The 24799-nt window shown below is 40.4% G+C and overlaps 1 protein-coding gene across 1 annotated transcript in view; it reads right to left on the bottom strand.

The window, feature by feature from the left end:
* Window positions 1–10625: 10625 nt before the first annotated feature.
* st8sia1 (ST8 alpha-N-acetyl-neuraminide alpha-2,8-sialyltransferase 1) overlaps window positions 10626–24799 on the bottom strand; it is a 35477-nt gene continuing 21303 nt past the window's right edge. The window contains exons 3-5 of the mRNA XM_052121143.1: window positions 13106–13215; window positions 12248–12340; window positions 10626–11437 (exon numbers count right to left, since the gene is read on the bottom strand). Of these exons, the coding sequence (XP_051977103.1) occupies window positions 10972–11437; window positions 12248–12340; window positions 13106–13215 (669 nt within the window). The 3' untranslated portion in view covers window positions 10626–10971. The remainder of the gene's footprint in view (window positions 11438–12247; window positions 12341–13105; window positions 13216–24799) is intronic.

Here is a 24799-nt window from a genome sequence, read left to right on the forward strand (position 1 = left end):
CATTTTTAAACTGTAAACCTATCTTCTCTGTCTTCTTAAAAGAAATAGAAAATTATCTAAATTTGATTTCAGTATCTACTAATAAGAAAGCCATAAAGACTGTTAGAATCTGCACTGCATTTGATCTCTTCATGTTAACATTTTTGTGTGATGTAATGGCCCTACCTCTTCTTTTATTGTTATATACATTATTATCTTTTTTTTTTTTATTATTATTTTTTTTTCTATTTATTTTTGTCTTCTTTATTGTTTTGATTGATATTATGTGATGTACGCATGCTTTCTCTTTTGTATGTTCCTGTTCTTTGCATTAAAAAAAATAATACAAAAAAAAAAAAATAAAAAAACAAGAGGAAGATGATGCCGCTCCGTGTCTCTCCTGAGAGCTCATCTTTACAGACTGATCGAAGACGATTATTAGACGATCAAAGGTCTCATATAATATTAAATTATATAATTCTAGGTCAAATATTATTTACATATTGTTAGTAAGTAATACAACAAAGCACGACGTATTGCATAACTACAAATCACAGCGAGAGCTTTCCAATATGCCACTGAGTGACGTCTGTACATCCGGGTCAGAGAGCACCTGTCCATCAAAAGCTCACTATCCAATCAGAGTAGATCACTGTTAAGCCCACCCCCACGAGAGGTTTGTCTCAAAACAGCAAACGAAAAACTGCGAAGCGTAAGCGAAATCTGTGGCAATGTATTCAGAATCCACGATTTGCGAAAACGAATCTTTGAAAAACATTAACAAAAAATGAAGCATATTTGAAGAGCCTGTTAAATTCGTGCGACTGAGTTCATTTTTTTCCATTTTAATTGTGTTTTTCTTCTTTTGTAATGGAATATTTTTGATAGTTTCTGAAAAAGTTACGTTCAGTTTTATAAAGTTACATTCATTATTATTGACACAATCGTAATTCCATAGTTTCATGGCGGGTAACGTACTGTGCTCCAAAACATTGGTGCTGATTGGCCCAAGAGGAGTCCTGTGCGCCAATGAACGCTATCTATAGATCTGCGCTCGATTGCTCTTCCTTCATCCTCCAACTACCCGGATGTCTGTCTCAGTAACTTGAAATTGAATTTGAGAACTGAATCTGAATTGTGAGAAGTGAATGTGAAGATATATAGAGAGTTTAATTTTCAGTGAGGATCAAATTTTATTGGACTTCAGTTCCAAACGAATAAATTCAATTTCAAATGATACAATTCAGATTCAGATTTTGAATAAATTCAATTTTAATTAAACAATACAATTTCAAATTATGTGATTCAAATTCAGTTTTTCAATGCAATTATTCAAGTTTAGCCATTCAAATTCAAATATAAATGGTTCAAATTCAGTTTCTGGTGGCACATATTTCAGCCCATACTGTTCACATAAAGATTAAAGTTCTGAAATGTTCACTTTACATGTCAATATTTCTGTAAAAATCTTGACGTCCACTGCGTGTTCACGAGTGCTATGAGAGGAGCACTGAGCACTACACAACGGAAGTTATTGTGATATCATGCGAGCCACTGTTAACAAACATCTGTTATAGCATTCATGAACATGTAATATCATCTCAGGAGCATGTTCAATATTCTCTTTTCGGGCAGCTTGTCCTCTGTACACTAATAATACTGTGTTTTGAACTAGCATGGGTGTTTAGCTTGGGGGCTATGCTGCTACTCTTGAGTGAGGTGAATATTTACAGTATAACTTTCCAATAAGCCAGCGTGGGCTATGAAAAGATACCAATGCCGTTATTAGAGGTGATTTTAAACACCCACATAATTGTTCCAAAGGGGCTTTCATTTGCATTTCATTTCTACACTATCCACAGATGTACTTTGGTTCCAGAAAAACAATTAATTCGACTGAAAGTAGATAACGAGTTGTGCGGCAACTAGAAACTCTAAAGGGTAATATATTCACCATACATAAACTGATTTAGCATATTAGCATTCTTGATCATTTAATTGAGCATAACCAATACTGTTAGAAATATATATATATATATATATATATATATATATATATATATATATATATATATATATATATATATATACACACACACACACACACACACATGTACAGTTTAAATCCAATGTTTACATACACTAAGGTTGAAGTCATTAAAACTCATTTTTTAACCACTCCACAGATTTAATATTAGCAAACTATAGTTTTGGCAAGTCGTTTAGTACATCTACTTTGTGCATGACACAAGTAATTTTACAAACAATTGTTAACAGACAGATCACTTAATTGACTATATCACAGTTCCAGTGGGTCAGAAATTTAATATTTTTTAATAAGGAAAAAAATAGCACTTTATAAGTCTTTTCGGGAACACAATATATTCATAACTTGTTTTCTTATGTTAGTAAATAAGAAAATAGTAGTTAAAAAGAAGTTTATTCTTATGTGATTTGTGAATCCGGCAAATTAACAAGACTATAACATTATCAATACCATCAGATATTGCAACAGCTTCAGCCGCAAGCATGCCTTACAGCGACCATCATTTTTATACTAGATGCTAAGTTGTACACACCAAACACAAAATCCGGTCTTGTCATAAGGCCTACTTTAAACCAGAATTTATCAGTTTCAGTTTGACTTAGAAGTGCATCCTGTTGTATATGTCTTGAGGGGCCCATGTGACTAAGTTTTTATTCAGTGTCGGGAACCTGTCCCCTGTCACCTGTTTTACGGTTACTTTTTTTGTGTTTTGGTTTGGTTTCCTCATGTGCTCTGTCTCGTTTCTGGACCCCGTCGCCATCATTTGCCTAATTTTTTATTAATTTGTTTCACCTGTTCTCCTTGTTTGCCCTTCTGATTTTCCTCTCTATATAATCTGTCTGTTTGCTATTGTGTTTGTCAGTTCCTTAGTCTACATTCATGTGGATTTTCAGTGTTGTTTCTAGATATTGAGGATTATCCCTGAATCTGAATTGTGAGAAGTGAATGTGAAGATATATAGAGAGTTTAATTTTCAGTGAGGATCAAATTTTATTGGACTTCAGTTCCAAACGAATAAATTCAATTTCAAATGATACAATTCAGATTCAGTTTTTGAATAAATTCAATTTTAATTAAACAATACAATTTCAAATTATGTGATTCAAATTCAGTTTTTCAATGCAATTATTCAAGTTTAGCCATTCAAATTCAAATATAAATGGTTCAAATTCAGTTTCTGGTGGCACATATTTCAGCCCATAGGTACCAGTGGTTAAATTGGCTTTTGTAGGGAGGGGGAGCCCTTATTTACGGTGAATGGTCATCATTTAAAATCCCGCCGTAAAATGACTTAATGTGTTTTTACACCAATGGGGCTTCAAACAAAGACAAATACTTTACAATTCACTTATTTTATTATTATTTTTTATTTGTGCAATTTAGAAACGTTGAAGTCCCTTCGCACCTGTATGTTAATGTAACTCTTGCAGTAATTATTTATCATATTCATGCTGCCTGTGTTATTCTGTTGAGTGTTGAAAACCATCGAGGAGAAACGCATCAGGACAAGTTTTAGAAAGAAAATAAAAAGAGTAAACTCGTCCGCTTTGCGACAAACATTAGTCGTTCTATACATTTTTTTTTTTATTATTATTAAAACTGAATAATAAATTAACAGGGAAGTAGAGATGGCAAAATAAATGTATAATCTCCGCCTTTATTGAGTTTTGTAATGCCTGATAGAAAAGTATCTATCTTTGAGAGCAATATAATACTTTAGGCAATTGCAGAATAGTCCCATTAGTCACAGATACACTTCAGAAAATTGAGTACACAACTATTTCTGGGCTTAAAAGATACAACAAACCAAATCAATGCAGAACATTGTATCTCAAAAGCATTACAATGTGGCCCCCCATGCACTACTTAAAGCCTGATGTGGCCCCTTTAACAAAATAGTTACAAATATTAATAATTACACACATCACCTTTACAAATTTGTTTCAGGATTTTACACGAGTAAAAGTAAAATGTTTCAGTTTCATATGAAATAATCTAAAGGTAGAATTATTAGAATTATTATTAGACATCAACAGTGGCCGTTTAAAGTTTCAAGATGTGTTTCAGCTAGTATTTATTTTTCATAAATACATTAATTTATTATTATTATTTAAGACTATAGCACACTGACCTAACCATGGTAATGAGGAGCCTTTCCTTCTGTGTAATATGTGTATAAATATGTAATATTATGTAATAAATGAGATAATAATGGGCCCATATTAAGTACAGTTTCTGTAGATTTTGACATCAACAACAAAAATAATGTCACATGATGCATGTCCTTGTACCGGAAAACCATGAACAAATCTATGCAACATAAAAGGAAATGCAACCCAGGATACATTAAATACAGGTTATGTTTAATCTATGGCAGGACGACACAGAGGCGTTTCCAGCATTGAAGGACATCCGGGGCTTAGCCCAGACCATTTTATTTTCACACTAGCAACCACTTCTTTGTAGTCCAAAGCTGGTGAGAGGGTATTCTTTGAGTTTTGCTCTGGCTGGGCCTGTTTCTACAGTTCCCAAATCTTCCACTCTAGTACTATCCTCAACATCCTCTCTCCTCCCTGAATCATCTGTGATGCAAAAGAACAGATACAGCACATAACTTATTGCAAATCAGCTTCTAACAACTAATTCATCAAGTGCTACATATGTCAAATTGTGGACCAATACCATTGAAGAAAATGTATTGGGAAGAGCAGATCAGTGGGACTGCCCTAAGATCTATCATGATTCTTGAATTGTCATGTACATTATCATAAAGTCATCACAAAAGAGTTATATTATAGAGTAAAGTGAAGCAAAAATTTTTTTTTTTATATATATATATAAATAATTAATTTTTTTTGACATAAAGAGTCAAAATGATGTATAAGATCCTAAGTTAAAGCAATACATGAATGACTTTAGTCTAAGTTCATTGACACACCATGGCATCGAACTGTATATAATTCTCATCATCTCTATGAGAATAATTCATCTGTCAAAATCCTTTCATTAGGATCATTGAGATAAACAATGTTTCACTTTTAACTTTCTCTAAAGTAAAGTGACTTATTAATTGTTACCAGTTTCCATGCCTGATTCTGGCTCATCTTTGCTACCCTCAAAGTGTATATTTACTACAAACTAATATCACAAAACAAGTCACACATACATTTTATGTTACTGCTTATTGGTTATCCTTAGCGAAAACAACACCTGATAAACAAGAAAATTATGCTACGAATCGGACTCGACCCGCGGTCTCCGGCCTGAATAGAGATTGAACTAACCACGAGGCCAGAGGCTATAACACACAATAATAGGCGGTAGTGGACGTCTTGACGTTTAGCCTACTGTGGGTGAAAGCCAGTTAGATGATGATTTTTAGACTTTAAGGACAAAAACAAATGTGAATTCTTACCCACTGACTTCTTTCGGAAATTTTACAAGCCTCATTTGCTTCATTTTTGCTGTCTTTCCTGCTAACTGCTGTTAACTCGCCACTAAGTAAAGTAAGTTGATGTCAGCTCCTCCCCTACCTGCTGCATATTCAACAGAGAGGAAGAAACGGAGTCGCCCATAGGCTACCGACAGCAAAGGAACTTATTCTATTGGCTAGATTATGCCTATGTCTATTTTTACAGGCTGTATGCAGTATGTGCAAAGCCAAAGCACAATGGAATAAGGCAACTTATGAATTCGGGGGTTTACATAGGCTTTTTGTTTTCATATTTGTCAGTCAACTTTTCAAAATACATTCGGGGCTACACTCAAAACATTAAAAATCGGCTGCCGCCGCCTCTGAAGGAGACGGAGCTGAGCTCCGTCAGGGTGTGTTGTGGACCTGAGGAGGCGGAGCTGCGCTCCGGTGCGCTCCGGCCCAATTTAACCTCTGCATAGAACTATTCCTTTAGCATGTGCGTGGAACATATTCATCTCAAACAGAGTCGGCTGGACCTGTAAATTAATTCCGACTAAGAAATGCAATCTTCTCGCTCTATTGCCCCTCCCTATCTACACTCTCTATCTTTTGTTTGACCATCTCCAAGGAGACAGCTGGGCTCTGATTTGAAAAATACACTGGACAGGAAATGGGTGTTTTTTTCTCTCTAAGGTCATTTAGACACACTATTACTCACAGTAAAGGATTTGTATGAAATGAAATATTGTTGTAGATGAAACACACCAAAATACATCCTAAAACAATTCAAATTTTATTCAGATACAATAAACACTGAACGTTCTGCAGCAGATTAGTTGACACTGGTGCTTTTTATTATTTGAAAGCAGTGTTTAACTCATTTTTAAATGCAACATTTTCTTTTCATTGACCACATTTACATGCACATAGTTTTCCGATTAAGGCCCATATTCTGGTAAAGCCTTTTAGTTTATAAAAATATGTTTAAATGCTCCACAGCTATTGGAATATCCCTGTATAAATGCAATTATTATAATCCGGTAAACAAATTTGTCTAAATCTTATGTTTTTCTGGAAATACTGGAGATGCTCGCTCTTCTACAATTTAAAATTCTGATGAATACAGCATATGTATACAGGTAGCTACCTCATTCAGATTTCTAGAAACCAGAATATTGTCTTAATCTGGTAATGGCAATTAAAATAATGTGTTTTACATGCTAATCTGAAAATGAGCTAATTCTGATCAATATTGGAATATTGTGCATGTATACACAGTCAATGTTGCATTTATTGGCATAACCCAGGAGGCATGTTCCTTTTTAGTATTAGTAGACTGTGACATCCTCAAGTTCAAACAACTGCTTGAGCAAAGATTAGCATAACAGAACACACTTACAGCTTTTGGGAGTAAAACAATGTACCTAAGATTAGTGGTCGACCGATATAGGGTTTTTGAATAGGCGATGCCTATATCCAGAGAGCAGGGTGGCCGATAAGCCGAAACAATGCCGACACATCACACAATTTAATATAGAAAATAACAAACATAAAAAAACTCGTATTCAGCACAATATTTCCTCAATTTCACACAAAACTAAATAAAATAATATTGTATTTTAAATGGTAGATAGCTGTTTCTTCAGATTTCTCTTTAGTCATCAATTTTTTTAAATGTATTTGCACATAAAGAAATTATTTATTTATAAGAAAAACACTGTAGTCCTGGATGGAATTTCCAAATTAGCAAGCACATTTACTCAAAAAATACTGAATCAAATCAACTGTACATACAGTGCATAGTGAATAAGATATTTACTTATAGCACACGTGAAGCGTTTTACCTTGGGCTGCATCCAAAAACGTAGACAGCTGACTTGCTTCCTTGCTGCCTAATAAGTTAAGGGCTTAACTGGCATCTGTTTTGAATGAATGGAACTCTTAAGGAAACTGATCTCTGAACAGTTTGAAAAGTTTCATCCTACCTCCATATACAGCCTCCGGAGGCAGCATTTTCCTGTGAATTACATCTGTTTAAATGAGGTATCTGCATATTTGCAAACAGTATATAATGCAAGTTTTAATGATATTTGCCTTTTATTATTAGAAAATAAAGTTAAATGTGAGGAGAACTTTTGAGGAGGGACTGTTAGAATATGTGCTTCAGAGGAAGATTTATGAGCACTCCACAGGATGCTGGATCTGCTCAAGTTGTGTGAGGTTTGTTTATTACATCTGTTTAAACCAGATATGTGCATATTTGCAGATGTTATATTACATTTATTTTATAGATATTTGCCTTTTTATTATTAGACAAGACAGTTAAAATTACAGGGATCTGTTGAGGAGAGAGAATGAAACATTAACATTATGAGCTCAAACGCGTCCCCTCCGGCTCTGATATGCGGACATTGTGCTGAACACCGAACTTTTATTGTAGTAACACGATGGCACGTAACAATAAAACCAACTGATTTGGTTGTTTACATGTCTCAGTTGCTTCACATGCAAGTAGGCGATTTTCGGCACCCTCAAGAAGAAAAAAAAAATCGGCCAAACAGGGAAATGTATCGGCCCCGACGATATATATCTATTGACCACTACCAAAGATCCAAGCTCCCATATTTTTCATTGATAGATTTAACACTGAATAATACAGTTGAGGTAAGCTCTGTTTTAGCTGGGCACACATCCTAATATGGCTCAAAGTGGGCAAAACATTAAGTACAATAATAGTTCATCAGTTTACAACTCAAAATCAGTTTCAAAAACTAATTATATATCAAATTCGTGCATGCTTACATACAAACTAGCTCACTCATTCACAATACTGAACAACACAAAAAAGGTGCAAAACAATTAAAGATAAAATGTCTGCATCGAACACTTTCCAACCTTCACGTAAGCTAAAAAGATGTAGTTTTCTGGCAATTAAGCATTTTACTTTACAATAATGTACTGTAAGTTGGTCCTTCTACAACCTAAAACATTGTAACAATCTAAAACATTTCTAAACTCCCATCGCAAATTTTCATTTCAATCATCATGGAAACAAATCAAAACACTCACTACATTGAAACCACATCAGACTTGGTTGGAATAATCCATAATCCTTAGTTATTAAGAGTGAGAAAAAAAAAAAAAAAACTATATTTATACCTTAAAATTTTTTTTAAATTTTTTTTATTATGTCCTTAGCCTTCTTTTTTCCATAGAAAAAGGCACTCATCAGCGGTAGAAATGCGAAATTATGGTAATGAGAATTACTGGGATTTACTGGAAATACTTGCCATGAGTCAAGTCTATGTTAGTCACGAACATGGCCTGGTCATATTTCACAGATTGAACAGACATTTGAAGGTAACTCTATAGACCACTTGAGTACTGACGTTTTTACCGCAAGTAACACAAGAACACATTATAATGCATGTACAATGGAACAGCATACTTGAAATGCGTTGGCCAAGGATTCTTGTCTGTGTACTTTTGTGACATATGTTGCCTTAATTGACATTATAGTGCATCTTTCCACAACTCATGTACTGTACCTATCAAACTGTCTGTCAAATATTGAGTGGATATAATAAAACTAGCACCTACAATATATAAACCTAATTCCCTAAAATCCCAAAAAACAAGTCAAGGAAAGACTATTACATTCAAAGGAACCATGATTCTTATGGGAATAGTAATGAAATTGGTGACTGAATATTTACATGTTCCGACAAGGTGTCCAGCACCTTAGCTGGCAAAAAAAGTCTATTGCACGATTAATGCCCCTTCAATTATGCTTCTTCCATTGGCACAGGAATAATACAGATACTCATTCCTCCACAGAACATGAGGTTTGACGTCTTGATCCCTCTCCTTTATTTCAAGAAGTTCTTAAGCACTGGACAGAGTCTCCCAAACATTCACTTTCAATGCTGTCATCCAAACAATATAATACACTATCGTCATGTATGAAGTTTCATGATGAATTGATTTCCACAATGCAGTAATTTCATAGTAGATGTGTAGATGACTTTAAAATAATACAGTGCAAGAAAAACAGAAACATACTGACAAGAATTTATGAAATGCAGCCAGGTCAGAACTGTATTTGAGTCAAAATGGTGTAACAGGTTTTAAATTGTGGGAGTACAGCGTTCCCAGCTGGAAAAAAGACTTGCTGTTTGACCAGCTTAATCAGCTAAAAAAAAAAACAGCTCGGCCAGACTGGAGGACCAGCTACAACGATCTGAGAACCAGCTTGGCCATAATGGGAGAACAGCTAAACTAGCTGAAAGCCAGCTTGGTCAGACTGGAAGATGAGCAAAACCTGTCGAACACCCACTTGGCCAGTCTTTGAAGACCAGCTAAACTAGCTGAACATCATCTTGGCCAGGCTGGAAGACCAGCTAAACCAAACGAACGCTAGCTTGGCCAGGCTTTGAAGACCAGTTAAACCAGCCGAACACCAGCTTGGCCAGGCTTTGAAGACCAGGTAAACCAGCCGAACAACAGTTTGGCCAGGCTTTGAAGACCAGTTAAACCAGCCGAACACCAGCTTGGCCAGGCTTTGAAGACCAGGTAAACCAGCCGAACAACAGTTTGGCCAGATTGAAAGACCAGCTAAACCAACTGAACACCATTTTGGAGAGGCTGGAAGCACGCTAAACCAGCTGAATTCCAGCTTGGTTAAGCTGGAAGGCCAGTTAAACCAGATGAACACGAGCTTGGCCAGGCTGGTAGACCATCTAAACCATACAAACACCAGCTTGCTTAGCTTCAAAGACCAGCTAAATCAGCCGAACATCAGCTTGGCCAGAACAAGAGAACTTCTTTTCCAGCAGGGCCTACATTCAATGCTCAACTCTACTTCCCTTTGCCAGGGTAAACCTGTGATTTTTACACTGATTTGTATATACAAAAAAATGTAAGAATTATTTTTACATAATTCCATATTAGTCTTCCTCAAAAAAAAAAAAAAAAAAATTCAGTGCTCAAGATAAAAAAAAAAAATATATATATATATATATATATATATATATATATATATATACACACACACACACACACACACACACACACACAGAGTACACCAAATTCTGAAAAGTCCCAAAGCATTGCTCCCATTTTATGAATTCCCATTTAATTTTTTAAGACTTCAATTAAAGCAGTGCCTCTTAATACCATCCCCCAACCCATTTTTATGTTACAAGAACAAATGGCCTCTGGGTTTAAGGGTCCAACGGCCGGTGGATGCCGTTTTAGTAGGTGACATGACAACGGAGTCCCCATCACTTCCCATCACTCCCACCACCTCTATTGAAGGACAATAAAAGCTTGCAGTGAGTACATACATGAGGATGGGTATACATGCAAGTCATTTCAACAGTTCCTTGGCAACAAGAAGGTAGGTTTGGTAGCAGATCAGTGTTCTTGTGCACATATATAGGGGTCAAGCATTTATATAGAAAATACCATTTTGGGGGGTGGGGTGTAAACTCACAACTCACTTTCACCCTTTTTTCTTTGGTTCCTCCCCCTATTTTGCACAATTTCCAATATGCATACGCAAAGTGCCGCTCTTATGCAACTGCCAGAGCTGTAGGAACTCCTCAGGCATCGCGTGAAATCCTGAGGTGGGGTGGACGTTGTCATAATAGTGGTGGCTGACCGGTTGTTCATCCAGGCCCACGGAAAATGGCCAGAAACCGTAAGCAGTCACTTCTTTACACAAACCGAGTGCAAGGCTCACTAGAAACAGCCCTGTGGAAAGCCGTTTGCCGTGGACACCGTGATTCTTCCAGAATCTACCAACGTTTTTGAGGAAGTCCGGGTTGGCAAAGAGAACAGTCTGGTTGGATGCAGAGTCTGCCAAGGTGTGGTACACCCGCAGGGAGGGGTCAGTGCCAGGCTTCATGGAGAACGCTGGCATGTAGATGTAGCTGGTACCGTAAGCCTTCATGCTCTCTACAAAAGCCTTCCGGGACCAAAGTAGATTCTGAAAGCTGATGGGTAAAGGTACGAGAGGGATGAAAAACAATGGTTCAAAAATACAACTCAGCTAAAACATTTCTTTTGTCGTATTCAGAACAAAACTGGCTCTCGTTTCCAAAGCCTAGTACTAACAACAATGCACACTCTGAAAATATTCTTCCAGCTAATACATGATGTAAAACAGGTAATCTACTAAGAAAGATCAATATCTGTCCCTCAAGACTGGCTGTCTGGAGAACTGTACATCCTCTCAGCCTTTTTTGGCCACTTTGCCATTTCTTCTTAGCATCTCATTTATAATAGTTGTCTTAAATAAGAATAACTTGTTAATTTTACCCACTGTTGGCCACAAACAATGGTTTGATATTTGTTACATTTTTGCCGTTTCCCGAATGATTTTCAGTTTCATAATTGTTTCACTGTTTAGATTTAGCTGAAAAGGCTTTCATTGCTGGTTACCATTGTAACAACTTACCCCATGTAGTGTGACTATTGTCCCGCTATTGGTCAAAATGCATTCAATTATTTGTATATTTTTTTTATTCCTGGAGAATAATTGTGGAAATTGTGGATTTTTTCCCCCCTTTTTCCAAGACTTTAAGGAATGTGCCAATAAAACTACACTTGATTTAAGTACCAAGTACTTAGCCATAACAATGGGATTTATCTGATGTTCATCTGTATTCTAATTTAAGTATTCAACCCTATTAAACCAGGAGATGAAAACCAAATGCAATAAAATACAGACTGTGGATGAATCACATAAACACTAACAAACAACATAAACAAAAAAGAAATTAAAAATAAGTGAAGTAGTCTACCTTTTTTCAATGATGCTAGGATTAGCTGTCACCAGGTGTGTTCTGGTACCTACGTCAGCTGTATACTCTTTGGATAGTGGAGGTAGGTTACACCTAGACAAGGCATGATTGAGAGAGAGTGCGAGAAGAAAAAGACACAACAGAAAGCTGAAGGAATTTTTTTTTTTAAAGACAACAAGAAAACAAAATGACTATTTACTTTCTTGATAAATGTTCATGCTCTTATTGTGAACGATTCATGTTATCCTTGAGACATAAAATAGCTAAGTGGACACTAGGGTGTTATGGGGGGTTATTAGGGTGCTCTGTGTGTGATCCTAAGGTGTTTCATATGCTTTCTAGTATGCTGCTATGTTGCTAAGGTATTCTAAGATGTTTTTAGCACACCACAATGCATTTGCTTATGTGTTTGGTGTGTTTTTCAGCATTTTGGGGTGTGGTCGCAAGGGTGCTCTGGGTTGTTGCTTAATTGCCTATGATATTCTGGTCTCTAAATATGGCTAACAGTGTGGTACAATTTATTCATGTATAACCCTATGTATGTGCAATATTTATTACCATAGCAAACATGTTTTCACCTAAATCAAGTTGCATCATACAGTTTTTCAAACTGAACATTCAGTTTTACTCTGGAATCTTCCAATTTTTAGAAGTTCAGTGTGTTGCAAATGTGTCTTGCTAACACATATACTGGGCTAACACATATACTGGACATATTATTCTAATACAGTGGTCTAACAAGGAAAAAGGAACACTTGACCCTTATGCAATAAATATCATCCTCACAGCTATTCATTTCTGTAATTGCAGTTCATACAGGTCTTCTGAACAAGCAGAGATTTGTAAAATCTGTCTCACCTCATAATAAAGTCAGCCTGATCAATTTCACCTCCACAGCTGCTGTGTTTCAGGACCCCTCCATTGCCCACCACAGAGCACTTCTTAAGAGGAAGCTGAAATGGTGTATCCTAGCAACACAAAAGGGGGGTGGGAGGGTGGTCACACAAGTACACCAACAACAAAGCAAGAAAGACCCACTCACACACAGTACTGTACATTTCCATTTGCTTCTTTTGATGAACACACATTCAAATCAAGGATCCTTCAGTACTCACATGTTTCAAAACATCGTGAAGCTCAGTGCAAAACCCAATCAATGAAAAGCCCCTTTGCAAGACCCCTGTCACTCTGTCAAAGAACTAATTACCAAATGGAAAATCTCTCCATTTGCATTGCAGGCCAACATTTTCACACACGTTCTATTAACTCTACAGCCATGGCCAAAAGTATTGGCAGTGACATAGATTTGGTGTCTCGCACATTTTTCTGCTTCAGTTGTTGTGGTGTTGATTCACATTGTTTCTAGATTATTGTGCAGAGTAGTGCTGCACGATTAATCATATCGCAATCGATGTCAGCCTGTGCGTTTATATGATGGCAAAATGCTGCGATTATATTAAATAAATAAGTGCATGTGTGGATGTGACAGCCCATTATCTCTGAGAGCTGTTTGCCCATTTTCTTATTTATTGTTCCATTTTATTTAGGTGTAATATTGAGAAACTAACAAGTTTGCAGTAATGCAAAGACGTTATTATTTAATTTTGTAAAAATATTTTAATTTGAAATGTCTCGGGTTACATGTGTAACCCTTGTTCCCTGAAAAAGGCGGAACGAGATGTTGCGCTGCTAAGCGCTACGGGGAACAGCTTTCGCTGTGAGCCGAGCTGAAATAATGTGTGGAACACATCAATGAACGTTGACCGGAATTTATAGCCTCGGTTGATGTAATCATTAGATGTACCTGAGGCCAGGCTATAAATGTATACGTCACCAGGTGTCGTCAGATACTTCTTTTTGAAGAGCAGTCCTGGGACGTCCCAGTGCGGCAAAGCAGCGCAACATCTCGTTCCGCCTTTTTCAGGGAACAAGGGTTACACATGTAACCCGAGACGTTCCCTTTACAAAAGGCTTCACTTTGATGTTGCGCTGCTAAGCGCTACGGGGAACGCAATACCCACGCCGCCGCACTTGGGGCTGTCCGGACCCCTACGGTTGTGCAGTGTACTCACAAAAACGCGAGAGGTCTCAGACATGAGCTTGAGATGTCGACTGAAGGGCATAAGAGCCCGGAGTAGCATAAACATCTAAACCATTCAATTTTGATGAATGTGTGTGGAGAGGACCAGCCTGCCACATCACAAACTTGTTCAGGCATGAGCTGAGATGTCGACTCAAGGGCATGAGAGCCCGGAGTGCAGAACATCCAAACTAAAAAAGTCCAATGAATGTGTGCGGCGAGGACAACCTGCCGCATCACAAACTTGTTTAGGCATGGGCTGAGATGTCGACTCAAGGACATAAGAGTCCGGAGTAGCAAAGCATCTAGCCCATAAAGTTCGATGAATGTGTGCGAAGAGAACCCTATTGCAACACAAACTTGCCATAAAACTGATGAATGTGAGCGGAGAGGACCAGCCTGCCGCACCACAAACTTGCTCAGGCATGAGCTGAGATGTCGACTCAAGGGCATAAGAGCCCGGAGTAGCAAAGCATCTAACCCATAAAGTTCGATGAATGTGTGCGAAGAGAACCCTATCGCAACACAAACTTGTCATGAAAACTGATGAATGTGAGCGGAGAGGATCAGCCTGCCGCATCACAATCTTGTTCAGGTATGAACTGAGGTGTCGACTCAAGGGCATAAGAGCCCGGAGTGGCAAAACATCCAAACTAAAAAAGTCCAACGAATGTGTGCGGAGGGGACAACCTGCCGCATCACAAACTTGTTTAGGCATGGGCTGAGATGTCGACTCAAGGGCATAAGAGCCTGGAGTAGCAAAGCATCTAGCCCACAAAGTTCGATGAATGTGTGTGAAGAGAACCCTATCGCAACACAAACTTGTCATAAAGACTGATGAATGTGAGCGGAGAGGACCAGCCTGCCGCATCACAAACTTGTCCAGACATGAGCTTGAGATGTCGACTCAAGGGCATAAGAGCCCGGAGTGGCAAAACATCCAAACTATAAAAATCTAATGAATGTGTGCGGAGAGGACAACCTGCCGCATCACAAACTTGCTGCAGAGGGAGACCTCTAGCCAAGGTTTTAGAGGAGGAGTGCCCTCTGGTAGAGTGCGCCCTGAAACCTACTGGCAAAGCTTGACCGCGCCTCGTGAGGCCGGGCAATAATGAGGATGCCTCTTTGAGGGCACCCCGCCCACCAAGCCGTGGCAAACCGCAGTGGCCAAATACATCCTGGCAGTGGCGAGGCAAGTGCCCGCTGACAGTTCTTTCTACAGAAAATCCAGAACTGAAGCAAACTGGCAGTTAGCTGGTTCTGTAATAAAAACTTTAGCAGAAGGAAACGCATGCAGGCGCATTTGCTTTTCTACGTTCAGCCCCTCCCGACGGGGAGGGGGGGGGACTGGGCGACTCAGGGAGAAGTAGAGGAGACATTGCGCTATCAACAGAGGCGAAGAGGTCCTCTTCTGCCCTGTAAAATCTACCCAGATCAGTTCCAAGTGGAGGGAGCCCTAGCACTTGAAATGCTCTCGATGACCTCAAGGATGAGAAGGTCCTCCCTGTTCGGAATCGCCCAAGGCGAGCCGTCGAAGAGAGGAATTAACTCCGAGAAACATATCCTGTTCGGCCAGCGCAGCGCCATTATTAGGAGGCAAGACTCTTGCTGGTGAACATTGCCAAGACTCCCGGGAACAGAGAAACTGGGGAGAGAAACACATACAGACGCATTCTGGGTCATGTATGTGTCTTAACGTCCAGACCCAAGGGGGCTGGGTGATTTCAGGGAGAAGTAGAGGAGACATTGCACTATTCATAGAGGCGAAGAGGTCCTCTTCTGCCCTAAGATCTCACCCAAACTTGTTCCAAGTGGAAAAAGCCTGGCATTTAAAAAGGTCTCGATAACCTCAGGAGAGAGCCCTGTGTCCCTCAGTTGGTACCCTTAGGGGCCAAACATGAAAGATTCCACAATTTGGGGCAGGGATGAAATATTGCCCTTTGCCTGAGATAGAAGATCCTTCCTCTTCGGAATCGCCCAAGGCGAGCCGTCGAGGGAAGAGATTAGCTCCGAGAACCAAGCCCTGTTTGGCCAGCACGGTGCTATCAGTAAGAGGCAAAAACCCTTGCTGGCGAACTCTGAGCAACTACTACCTTAGGGTGGAGTTCTTAACTCCCCCGTTGGTATTTCCTGTCTTGACCGTAAATCTGCTCCCGTATACGGGCATCCAGGGATATAACTGACCTGAGTGACAGGAGCTTACCCTGGGCCCTAAGGAGAATCCGACGTGTCAGAAATACAGCTGACAAGAACGTGGGTCTCCTTGAAGATTTATGTACGAGGCTACCGCTGTATTGTCCACCGCACCAAGACATGGCAGCCTCAGGAGGAGGTATTTCAGGGCCAGAAATACAGCCATCAACCCGAGACAGAGACTGTGACAACCGAGCTGATGACCCTCCTATCCCCTTAAGCTGGGCGACCACTTAAGGCCGCTACCCGCCCATCAGGGAGGCGTCTGTCGATTAGCAGTCTGCGACAACAAGACGCACCTAGAGTGGGACCCAAGGCAGAAAACCGGGGTCTGAACCACATAGGAAGGGAGCGAAGCCTGAGGCGTAACCCTATTTAGCCCAGGGGTTTTGGCCCTTGGAAGAAATCCCTGGCTTTTGGCCACAACAAAAGCGGTCTCATGAGCAGAAGGTCCAGAGGGATCACCGTGGGCGCGTTAAGCCCTGAGACCTGGAAATCGTTGGTACTGATAACAGTGCAACCTTGACCTAGCCTGACTTTGCTCAGGGTGATCTGAATGGACTCAATCCTAGCGGGAGACAGTTGTGCCCGCATTGAGATTGAACTCCATACGATGCCCGATAGACAGTGTTCTGAGTGGGAGAGAGGACGCTTTTCTTGGCGTTGAGCCTCAACCCCAGAGAAACAGATGAGCTAAGGCGATGTCCCTGTGCTGAACTGCCAGTTCCTGGAACTGCGCTAGGATCAGCCAGTCGTCTACGTAATTCAGAATGCAGATGCCCCGAGTCGCAAGGAGCCAGCTACATCATGCATTGTGAATGTGCGGGTAAAAAGGGCTAGGCTGAGTGAAAGAACCTGACCCTGGAAGACTTAGCCCCGTAAGTGAACCTCAGGAACTTTCCATGTTGTGGCAGAACTTCTAAATGAAGTATAGAAGTGCGTCATAAGATCGATGGTGACCAGCCAAGCGAGTTGTAGGGCTTGAGACACGACCGTCTTGACAGGCATCATCTTGGACTTGAACACCCACGGGTAGTTCAAGCTTTAAGATCTAAGCCAGACGACACCCCTCACCCTCCATGGGAAGCGGGAAGTATTTAGTGTAATAACCTAACTCTCTCTCTGGAAGGGGAACACATACCATGGCCCCATTAACCAGGAGATTGAGTTTTTTTGTTTTACAAAAAGAAATCCGGTTTACGGTAGTGAGAACACGCCGTTGAAACACGGAAAAGCGGCGAAAGAATTAAATCCTGACGCCATTATAAGACCCACAGAAAAGAATATATCCGGCAGAAGTTTCCACGCTGCCAGGATCTCTGAGATGGGTATTATATTTTAACACTTCCTGTTGAGGGGTTGTCGGGTGTTTCACGTCCTGAATAAAATGCAGGAACAGCAAGAACACCCGATTTTGACGGAAGCCTCTGCAACCCGAAACACCAAGAGGTGGCGGGAATGGAGGGGCTTCGAGGGGGTACCGGGAGGGGTGAAGTGAAGCACGCGCCTCGTCCCGAGGGGAGCTACCCCCTAATCTAGGCACAAAACCGTCAAGGTTTTCTCTTACTAGAATTTATAGTCCTGAGGTCTTGCTTCGGGGGCTGGCGAGGGCGGCGAGACTGTCCCCAATCCCTGGGAGGAGGAGCACGACTCGCCACACTTTGCTTTTGAGCCTCCCTTCAGTCAGGACCGAGGTGGGTCTGAGGCTTGCTTGTCAAGCGCAGAACCCACACTCAGGTCGTCCAGGAGGTCAGCCTGGTACGCCTGAAAAACAGCATAGTGTGCAGAGCACCACCAGCCTGACCTGCTGCTTGATAAGCCCTTCCCACTAAAGTGGAGGTTGTCCTACAAAGCTTTGAGGGGAGAGAGGGCTTCTTAAGTGACGATGCCGAGCCCGGCGAGAGATAGCCCTCAAGCGTCTCTTCGACCGGCGGCATCACTGAATACCCCCATGCCTCAGCACCCACGATAGTCGAATATAATGACGTCGAGGGTATGTGAACACGGGAAGAATATATATATATTTATTTTTTTTAGGGGTTCTCCATGAGAGAAAAAGCACTTCATGGAGGTTATCAAAGAAAGGGAAGGGACCCATGAGGCGTTCCCTTTCTTAGACTGGAAGATAAAATCTATCCCCTAATTTGGAGCGTTTGGGGGTCTCTTTTTCGCGTGGCCAGTCCAATCTGGCAACCGCACGAGTAACAACATCGAGCAATTCCTCCGTATATTTTTTTTATCGCGGACGGAAAGCTCGGAGGCGGAAGAGAATTGCGATCCACCTCATGATCCGAAGAAGCGTCGGAACGCGCCGAGATCATGTGAAGGACCAGCTGGGTTTGGGGAGAGAGTGAGAAAGGGATCAACCCGTCTCTTGCTCCTCAGCCAAATCCATGCACGAGCCCCACGAACGATCTTTTCGTGAGTGCTGACTCCGGAAGCAAGCGAGGCGAGCACGACGCACTCTGCCTGTTAAAGCAAATCGCAGTGCTCGCACCCGCCCTGCTGCAACGCAGAGCAGCGTGCTCTTACCCCAAACAAACAGCAAAAACTGATGTGTGCCGTCTTCAGCTATAGAGCGAGAAGAGAGGAACACGCACCGTTTGCTTTCAGTCATTCTCTCTTTTTTTTAAATATATATATAATATTTTCTAAACAGAAGAGAAAAATAGAACAACATTCACTGCACACTGCCTAACTGATTCTATCTCCTAACAGAGGAAAGAAAGTTTTGACAGGGTGTGTGAAACACACAGAAACAGAATCTCTCTGAAAAAAGAGTTTCTGACGACACCTGGTGACGTATACATTTATAGCCTGGCCTCAGGTGCATCTAATCATTACATCAACCGAGGCTATAAATTCCGGTCAATGTTCATTGACGTGTTCCACACATTATTTCAGCTCGGCTCACAGCGAAAGCTGTTCCCCGTAGCGCTTAGCAGCGCAACGTCAAAGTGAAGCCTTTTGTAAAGGGAACACTGCATTTATAGATGTTGTTGTTGCTAGTTTGTATGTTTGAGTTGAGAAATACACATTTCAGCATTATCAGTAATCTATTTGTGCATTTTCCTTGATAACCAAGCAAGTTGACTCATGATACTATTTGTTTATTATATCACAATCGCACATCGCAATATTAACCTCAATAATCGCAATATGACATTTTCCCCAAATTGTACAGCCCTAGTGCAGAGTGATCAGATGCATTTTAAATAATTGCAAAAATCCCATATTTCACAGTTTTTTTGGTCCTGGCAAAACAATTACCAGCCAACATAATTTCACTAATCATATCAGCAGCACCTGGGAAAGTGTGAATGAGTACAAGCCAGGTGAAAATCATTCTGACTGGATTATAAGAGTAGACTGATTGCTATAAAAGGAGGGAAGAAGTGCTTCCAATCATTGTATTCTTGTTAGCAATGGTTACCTCTAAAGAAAGAACCATTTACCGGATCATCAAGAACTTCAGGGAGAAAGGTTCAACTGCAGTGAAGAATGCTTCAGGATATCCCAGAGTGTCCAGCAAGCGAAAGGACCGTCTCCTCCTGAGGAGTCAACTACGGAATCGTGTCACCACCAGTGCAGAGATTGCTCAATATTGGCAGCAGGTTGGTGTGAGTGCATTTGCACGCACAGTGAGGCAAAGACTTTTGGACAATGGCCTGGTGTCAAGAAGGGCAGCAAAGAAGCCACTTCTCTCCAAGAAAAACATCAAGGACAGATTGGACAGCAGAAGACTGGTGCAAAGGTACTTTCTCTGATGAAGCCCCCTTCCGACTGTTTGGGCATCTGGAAAATCGATAGTCCGGAGAAGAAAATGTGAACGCTACCATGAGTCCTGTGTCGTGCCAACAGTGAAGCATCCTGAGAACATCCATGTGTGGGGTTCCTTTTCATTCAAGGGAGTGGGCTCTCTCAAAATTCTGCTCCAAAACACTGCCATGAATAAAGAATGGAATCAAAACGTCCTGCAAGAACAACTTCTCCCAATGATCCAGGAGCAATTTGGTGATGGTCCGTGCATTTTCCAGCATGATGGAGCAACATGTCACAAGACAAGAGTGATAATGAAGTGGCTAAGAGAACATTACATTGAAATTTTGTATCCGTGGCTAGGCAACTCCCCGGATCTTAATCCCATAGAGAACCTGTGGTCAAATTGAAGACACTTGTTGCTAATGCTGTGACCACATGTATAAAAGCAAGTTCAGAGTGCACAGTTTGCTGAAGATTCCAAACAAACACAATGGATGAAGGCAGAGTCAGGGGAAGAGGAATTCGAGTCAGAGGAGGGAGAAGAGCTGGCCATGGAAGAAGAGGAGCAGGCCAACAAGGAAGAGGAGGAGGCCAACAAGGGAGAGGAGGAGGCCAACAAGGGAGAGGAGGAGGTCCAGGAGGGAGAGGAGGAGGCCAACAAGGGAGAGGAGAAGGTCCAGGAGGGAGAGCAAGACAACCTCGCACCATCATTACGGATGAGATGCGAGCAACAGTCATTGACCATGTCATTGTCCATGGCATGACAATGGCTGAAGCAGGACTAAGAGTCCGTCCAAACCTGAGTAGGTTCACCGTGGCCACCATTATCGGGGCATTCAGACAACACAACAGGTATTGTACTCTATTGCTTTCTTTGTCACAATACAATTTTACAAGCCTGTGAAAGTAGTCTATTGGTTTCAAATCAGTTGTTACTGTATTGTAAAACATGTCAATTGACAACACATGTTTCTTTCTTTAGAGTTGAAAGAATGCCACATAGAGGTGGGAGGGTTGCCATATTTACAGCGGCACAAGAAACCCTCATTGTGGATATGGTTTGTGAGAACAACCTCATCAGACTCCGGGAGATCAGAGACAAAGTCATTGCCGATAATGTCAACTTTGAGAGCATTGATGATGTCAGCTTGGCCTCAATAGACCGAGTTCTCCGGCGGGAAAAGATGCGGATGAAACAGGTCTATAGGGTTCCCTTTGAGCGCAACTCTGCGCGACACAAAGACCTACGTTATGAGTATGTGCAAGTAAGTATACATCCATGCAGTGGTGGACAGTAACGAAGTAAATGTAATTCGTTACTGTACTTAAGTAGCTTTTTTGCGTATCTGTACTTTACTGAAGTATTTAAATTTGGGGAGACTTTTACTTTAACTCCACTACATTTCAAAGTCAAAAATCGTACTTTTTACTCTACTACATTTTCAACATCAGTCGTTCCTTTTTATTTATGAGTGGATAAAAACGTAACTGGTCAATCGAGCCACCAATCACAGTACAGCGCGCGCACGCTTTGTTTTGAACTTGCCTTGGCGGCATCTACTAAGCGCTGAACCAGGGTGCGTTTCCCAAAAGCATCGTTAGCCAACTATGGTCGCAAGTTCCGTCGTTATCATCATAGTTCAACGAGTCGGTGTTTCCCGAAACCATTGTTCCAACGAACATTCGCAAACAGCATCGCAGAGTTGTGTGGTTGGAACGACAGCTCTCGACCTGTGGTTAGAAGCAGAGTTTCTTGTTATTATAACATGTGGGCTTAATAAATTATTATCTTGAGCCAAATAAGCAAGATGACATTCAGTACAATCAGTATCTTTTATTTAGAAGACATACAAATGTCCTTTATGTCTTTTAGTTTGTCAATAGGTTTAAAGCACCGTTTTTGAAGAGTGCGCATGTGCAAACGTGCTCTAGTGAGTAAGAACGAGCCTATAATTAAATCTGGAAATAAAGCAAATAACTGAGAAAAATATGAGATAGTCCTCAGATGACATGTCCGTAATTTATAGTAAAACATCTAGCATTAATTCGATCGCAAACAGATTCATTAAAAGTAGTTTTTACTCCACCACATGTGTGACATCATTAACCAACGTGGTTGAACAACCAATTTGCGACAATACGGTTTCGGGAAACAGTCGTGACTAGCAAGTTGATTTCTTCAACAGTGCATCGTACTAAGGTAGTGGAGCAGCAAGTTACGTCGTTGTACGGGAAACGCACCCCAGAGCCGTTAAATATGAGAGTTGCGAACATAGACGGTTGCGACAGTGAGCTCGCCGCTGCGCGGTCACGTGATTCGTGTAGCTCTCAATAGTTCCAAACAAATTGCGTTGCCAATGATTTTAAGCGGTGCAGAGAGCAGCAGCTATTATTGCAGCAATTATCGGTAAATATTGACGCATAATGTACATTGCTTATTATGTTGACACTAAAATGACTTGCATATAATAGCATTTTTTTTCTGGGGAGTAGCAGAAACACTGCATTAATACGTTTTTGTGTTTAATTTTGGAGGAAATTGGCTGCTCCCATAACATAGAATATATATAGATATATATATATATATATATATATATATATATATATATATATATATATATATATATATATATATATATATATATTCTATGTATGTGTGTCGTAGCGTGCGTGTGTGTATATATATGTGTGCGTGTGTATATATTTAATGGCGTTGTGCAGGTTTATGTTATCATAACATTAGGATGTTAATAATTATGACCATAGACACTCGAGAAAAATATATACAGTAAATACTGTAAATGTATTATACCTTATGGGAACAGTCCCCTTCCCTCCAAAATTAAACACACAAAAAATGTATTCAATTTTGTATATATATATATATATATATATATATACACATACATCTGACTAATTAATTTCATTTTATTAATAGATTGGTGTGCCAAGAGTGACATTAGTCTTCATGTAGACTGAGTTAAGCAAGAGTCCTGTGACAAATTATAATAGGACATTATGGCCATAAAAATCATAGTACTTGGATACTTAAGTACATTTGAAGGCAAATACTTTTGTACTTTTACTCAAGTGAATGTTTAAAGGCAGCACTTCTACTTTTACTTGAGTAATATTTTACCTTGAGTATCTTTACTTTAACTCAAGTACATGGTACGTGTACTTCGTCCACCACTGCATCCATGTTCACAGTACAGTTAGTGGACATACTGTGTTGCTCAGTAGCCTACATTACTTCTGGACAATACTGTGCTGCCTGATTGACTGTTGTTCTGACCACCTGTGCACATTCACATTTTCACAGAGGATATTACAGTTGGACGCGATGGCCAGACCTCATGAGTACCTCTTCCTGGATGAGGCTGGCTTCAACCTGCAGAAACGATGGCAAAGAGGCCGTAACATTATTGGCCAAAAAGCCATCACTGAGGTTCCTGAGCTGTAATATTACTCTTTGTGCGCCATGGGTTTGGAGGGGTCTTACAACACCCAGCGTCTCCTCACCTTCCTAGAGGAGCTAAAAGACATCCTCCTGGACCGCCAACACCACCATCCTGGGCCCGCACATCACATTTATGTGATCATTTGGGACAATGTACACTTCCACAGAACAAACCAAATCAGAGAGTGGTTCACCACCAACAGTAACCACTTTTTAAACGTCTGTCTGCCACCCTACTCCCCTTTCCTGAACCCTATAGAGGAGTTCTGCTCATCGTGGAGATGGAAGGTTTATGACCATACACTAGAGAGAACCTCCTAAGGGTAATGGAGCTGGCCTGTGTTGACATCCCAGTGGAGGCCTTCCAAGGATGGATTCGCCATTCCAGGGCGTTTTTCCCGCGGTGCCTGGCAAGAGACAATATAGCCTGCGATGCAGCTCAGCGACATGATGCCGCACAGTGATTGTGGTGTGTGTGTGGTGTGAATAAAGTAAATAAAAAAAACTTCACACCCTGATCATGTTTTCAAGAGTACTGTTGTGTGCAATAGTAGTATATTCTGTTTTTGCATTGAGTTGTGTTACAGTAGTGTACATGCAGAATTTACTATAGATTTATACTCTTCATATGAAATTCACAAATCTAAATGCCTAATCCGCTGCAGAGATCTAAGTAAAGTTTCTAAAAATATGACTTGGCAGTTATGAAACAAAGAAGCTTCTCACAAATTGAGCATTGTGTTTTCAATTGTTTTGCTGTAGTGTGTAATGATGTGTATAGTGTTTACATTTTTGAAAGCTTCGAGCTGCTCTTTTGGTTTGAAAGTTTGAGTTTTGAAGTGAGAAGGTGTGGTTGTGTTTATGTAGCTTTAGAAAAGGGTGTTGTGTTTAGACATTGGGGAACATGGAGGAAACGTTTGTGAAATGTGTTTTAGCATTTGAGAAAAACTGTAAAATGAGTGAAGAATAAAACAAATTGGAAGCGATATCAAGAGAACAAAGACCAGTAAGCCATCACATCAATGCAATGCACACGACTCAAGAGAATCCTAAGCAA

This window comes from Xyrauchen texanus, chromosome 47 (assembly GCF_025860055.1).
Source record: "Xyrauchen texanus isolate HMW12.3.18 chromosome 47, RBS_HiC_50CHRs, whole genome shotgun sequence".
NCBI lineage: Eukaryota > Metazoa > Chordata > Actinopteri > Cypriniformes > Catostomidae > Xyrauchen > Xyrauchen texanus.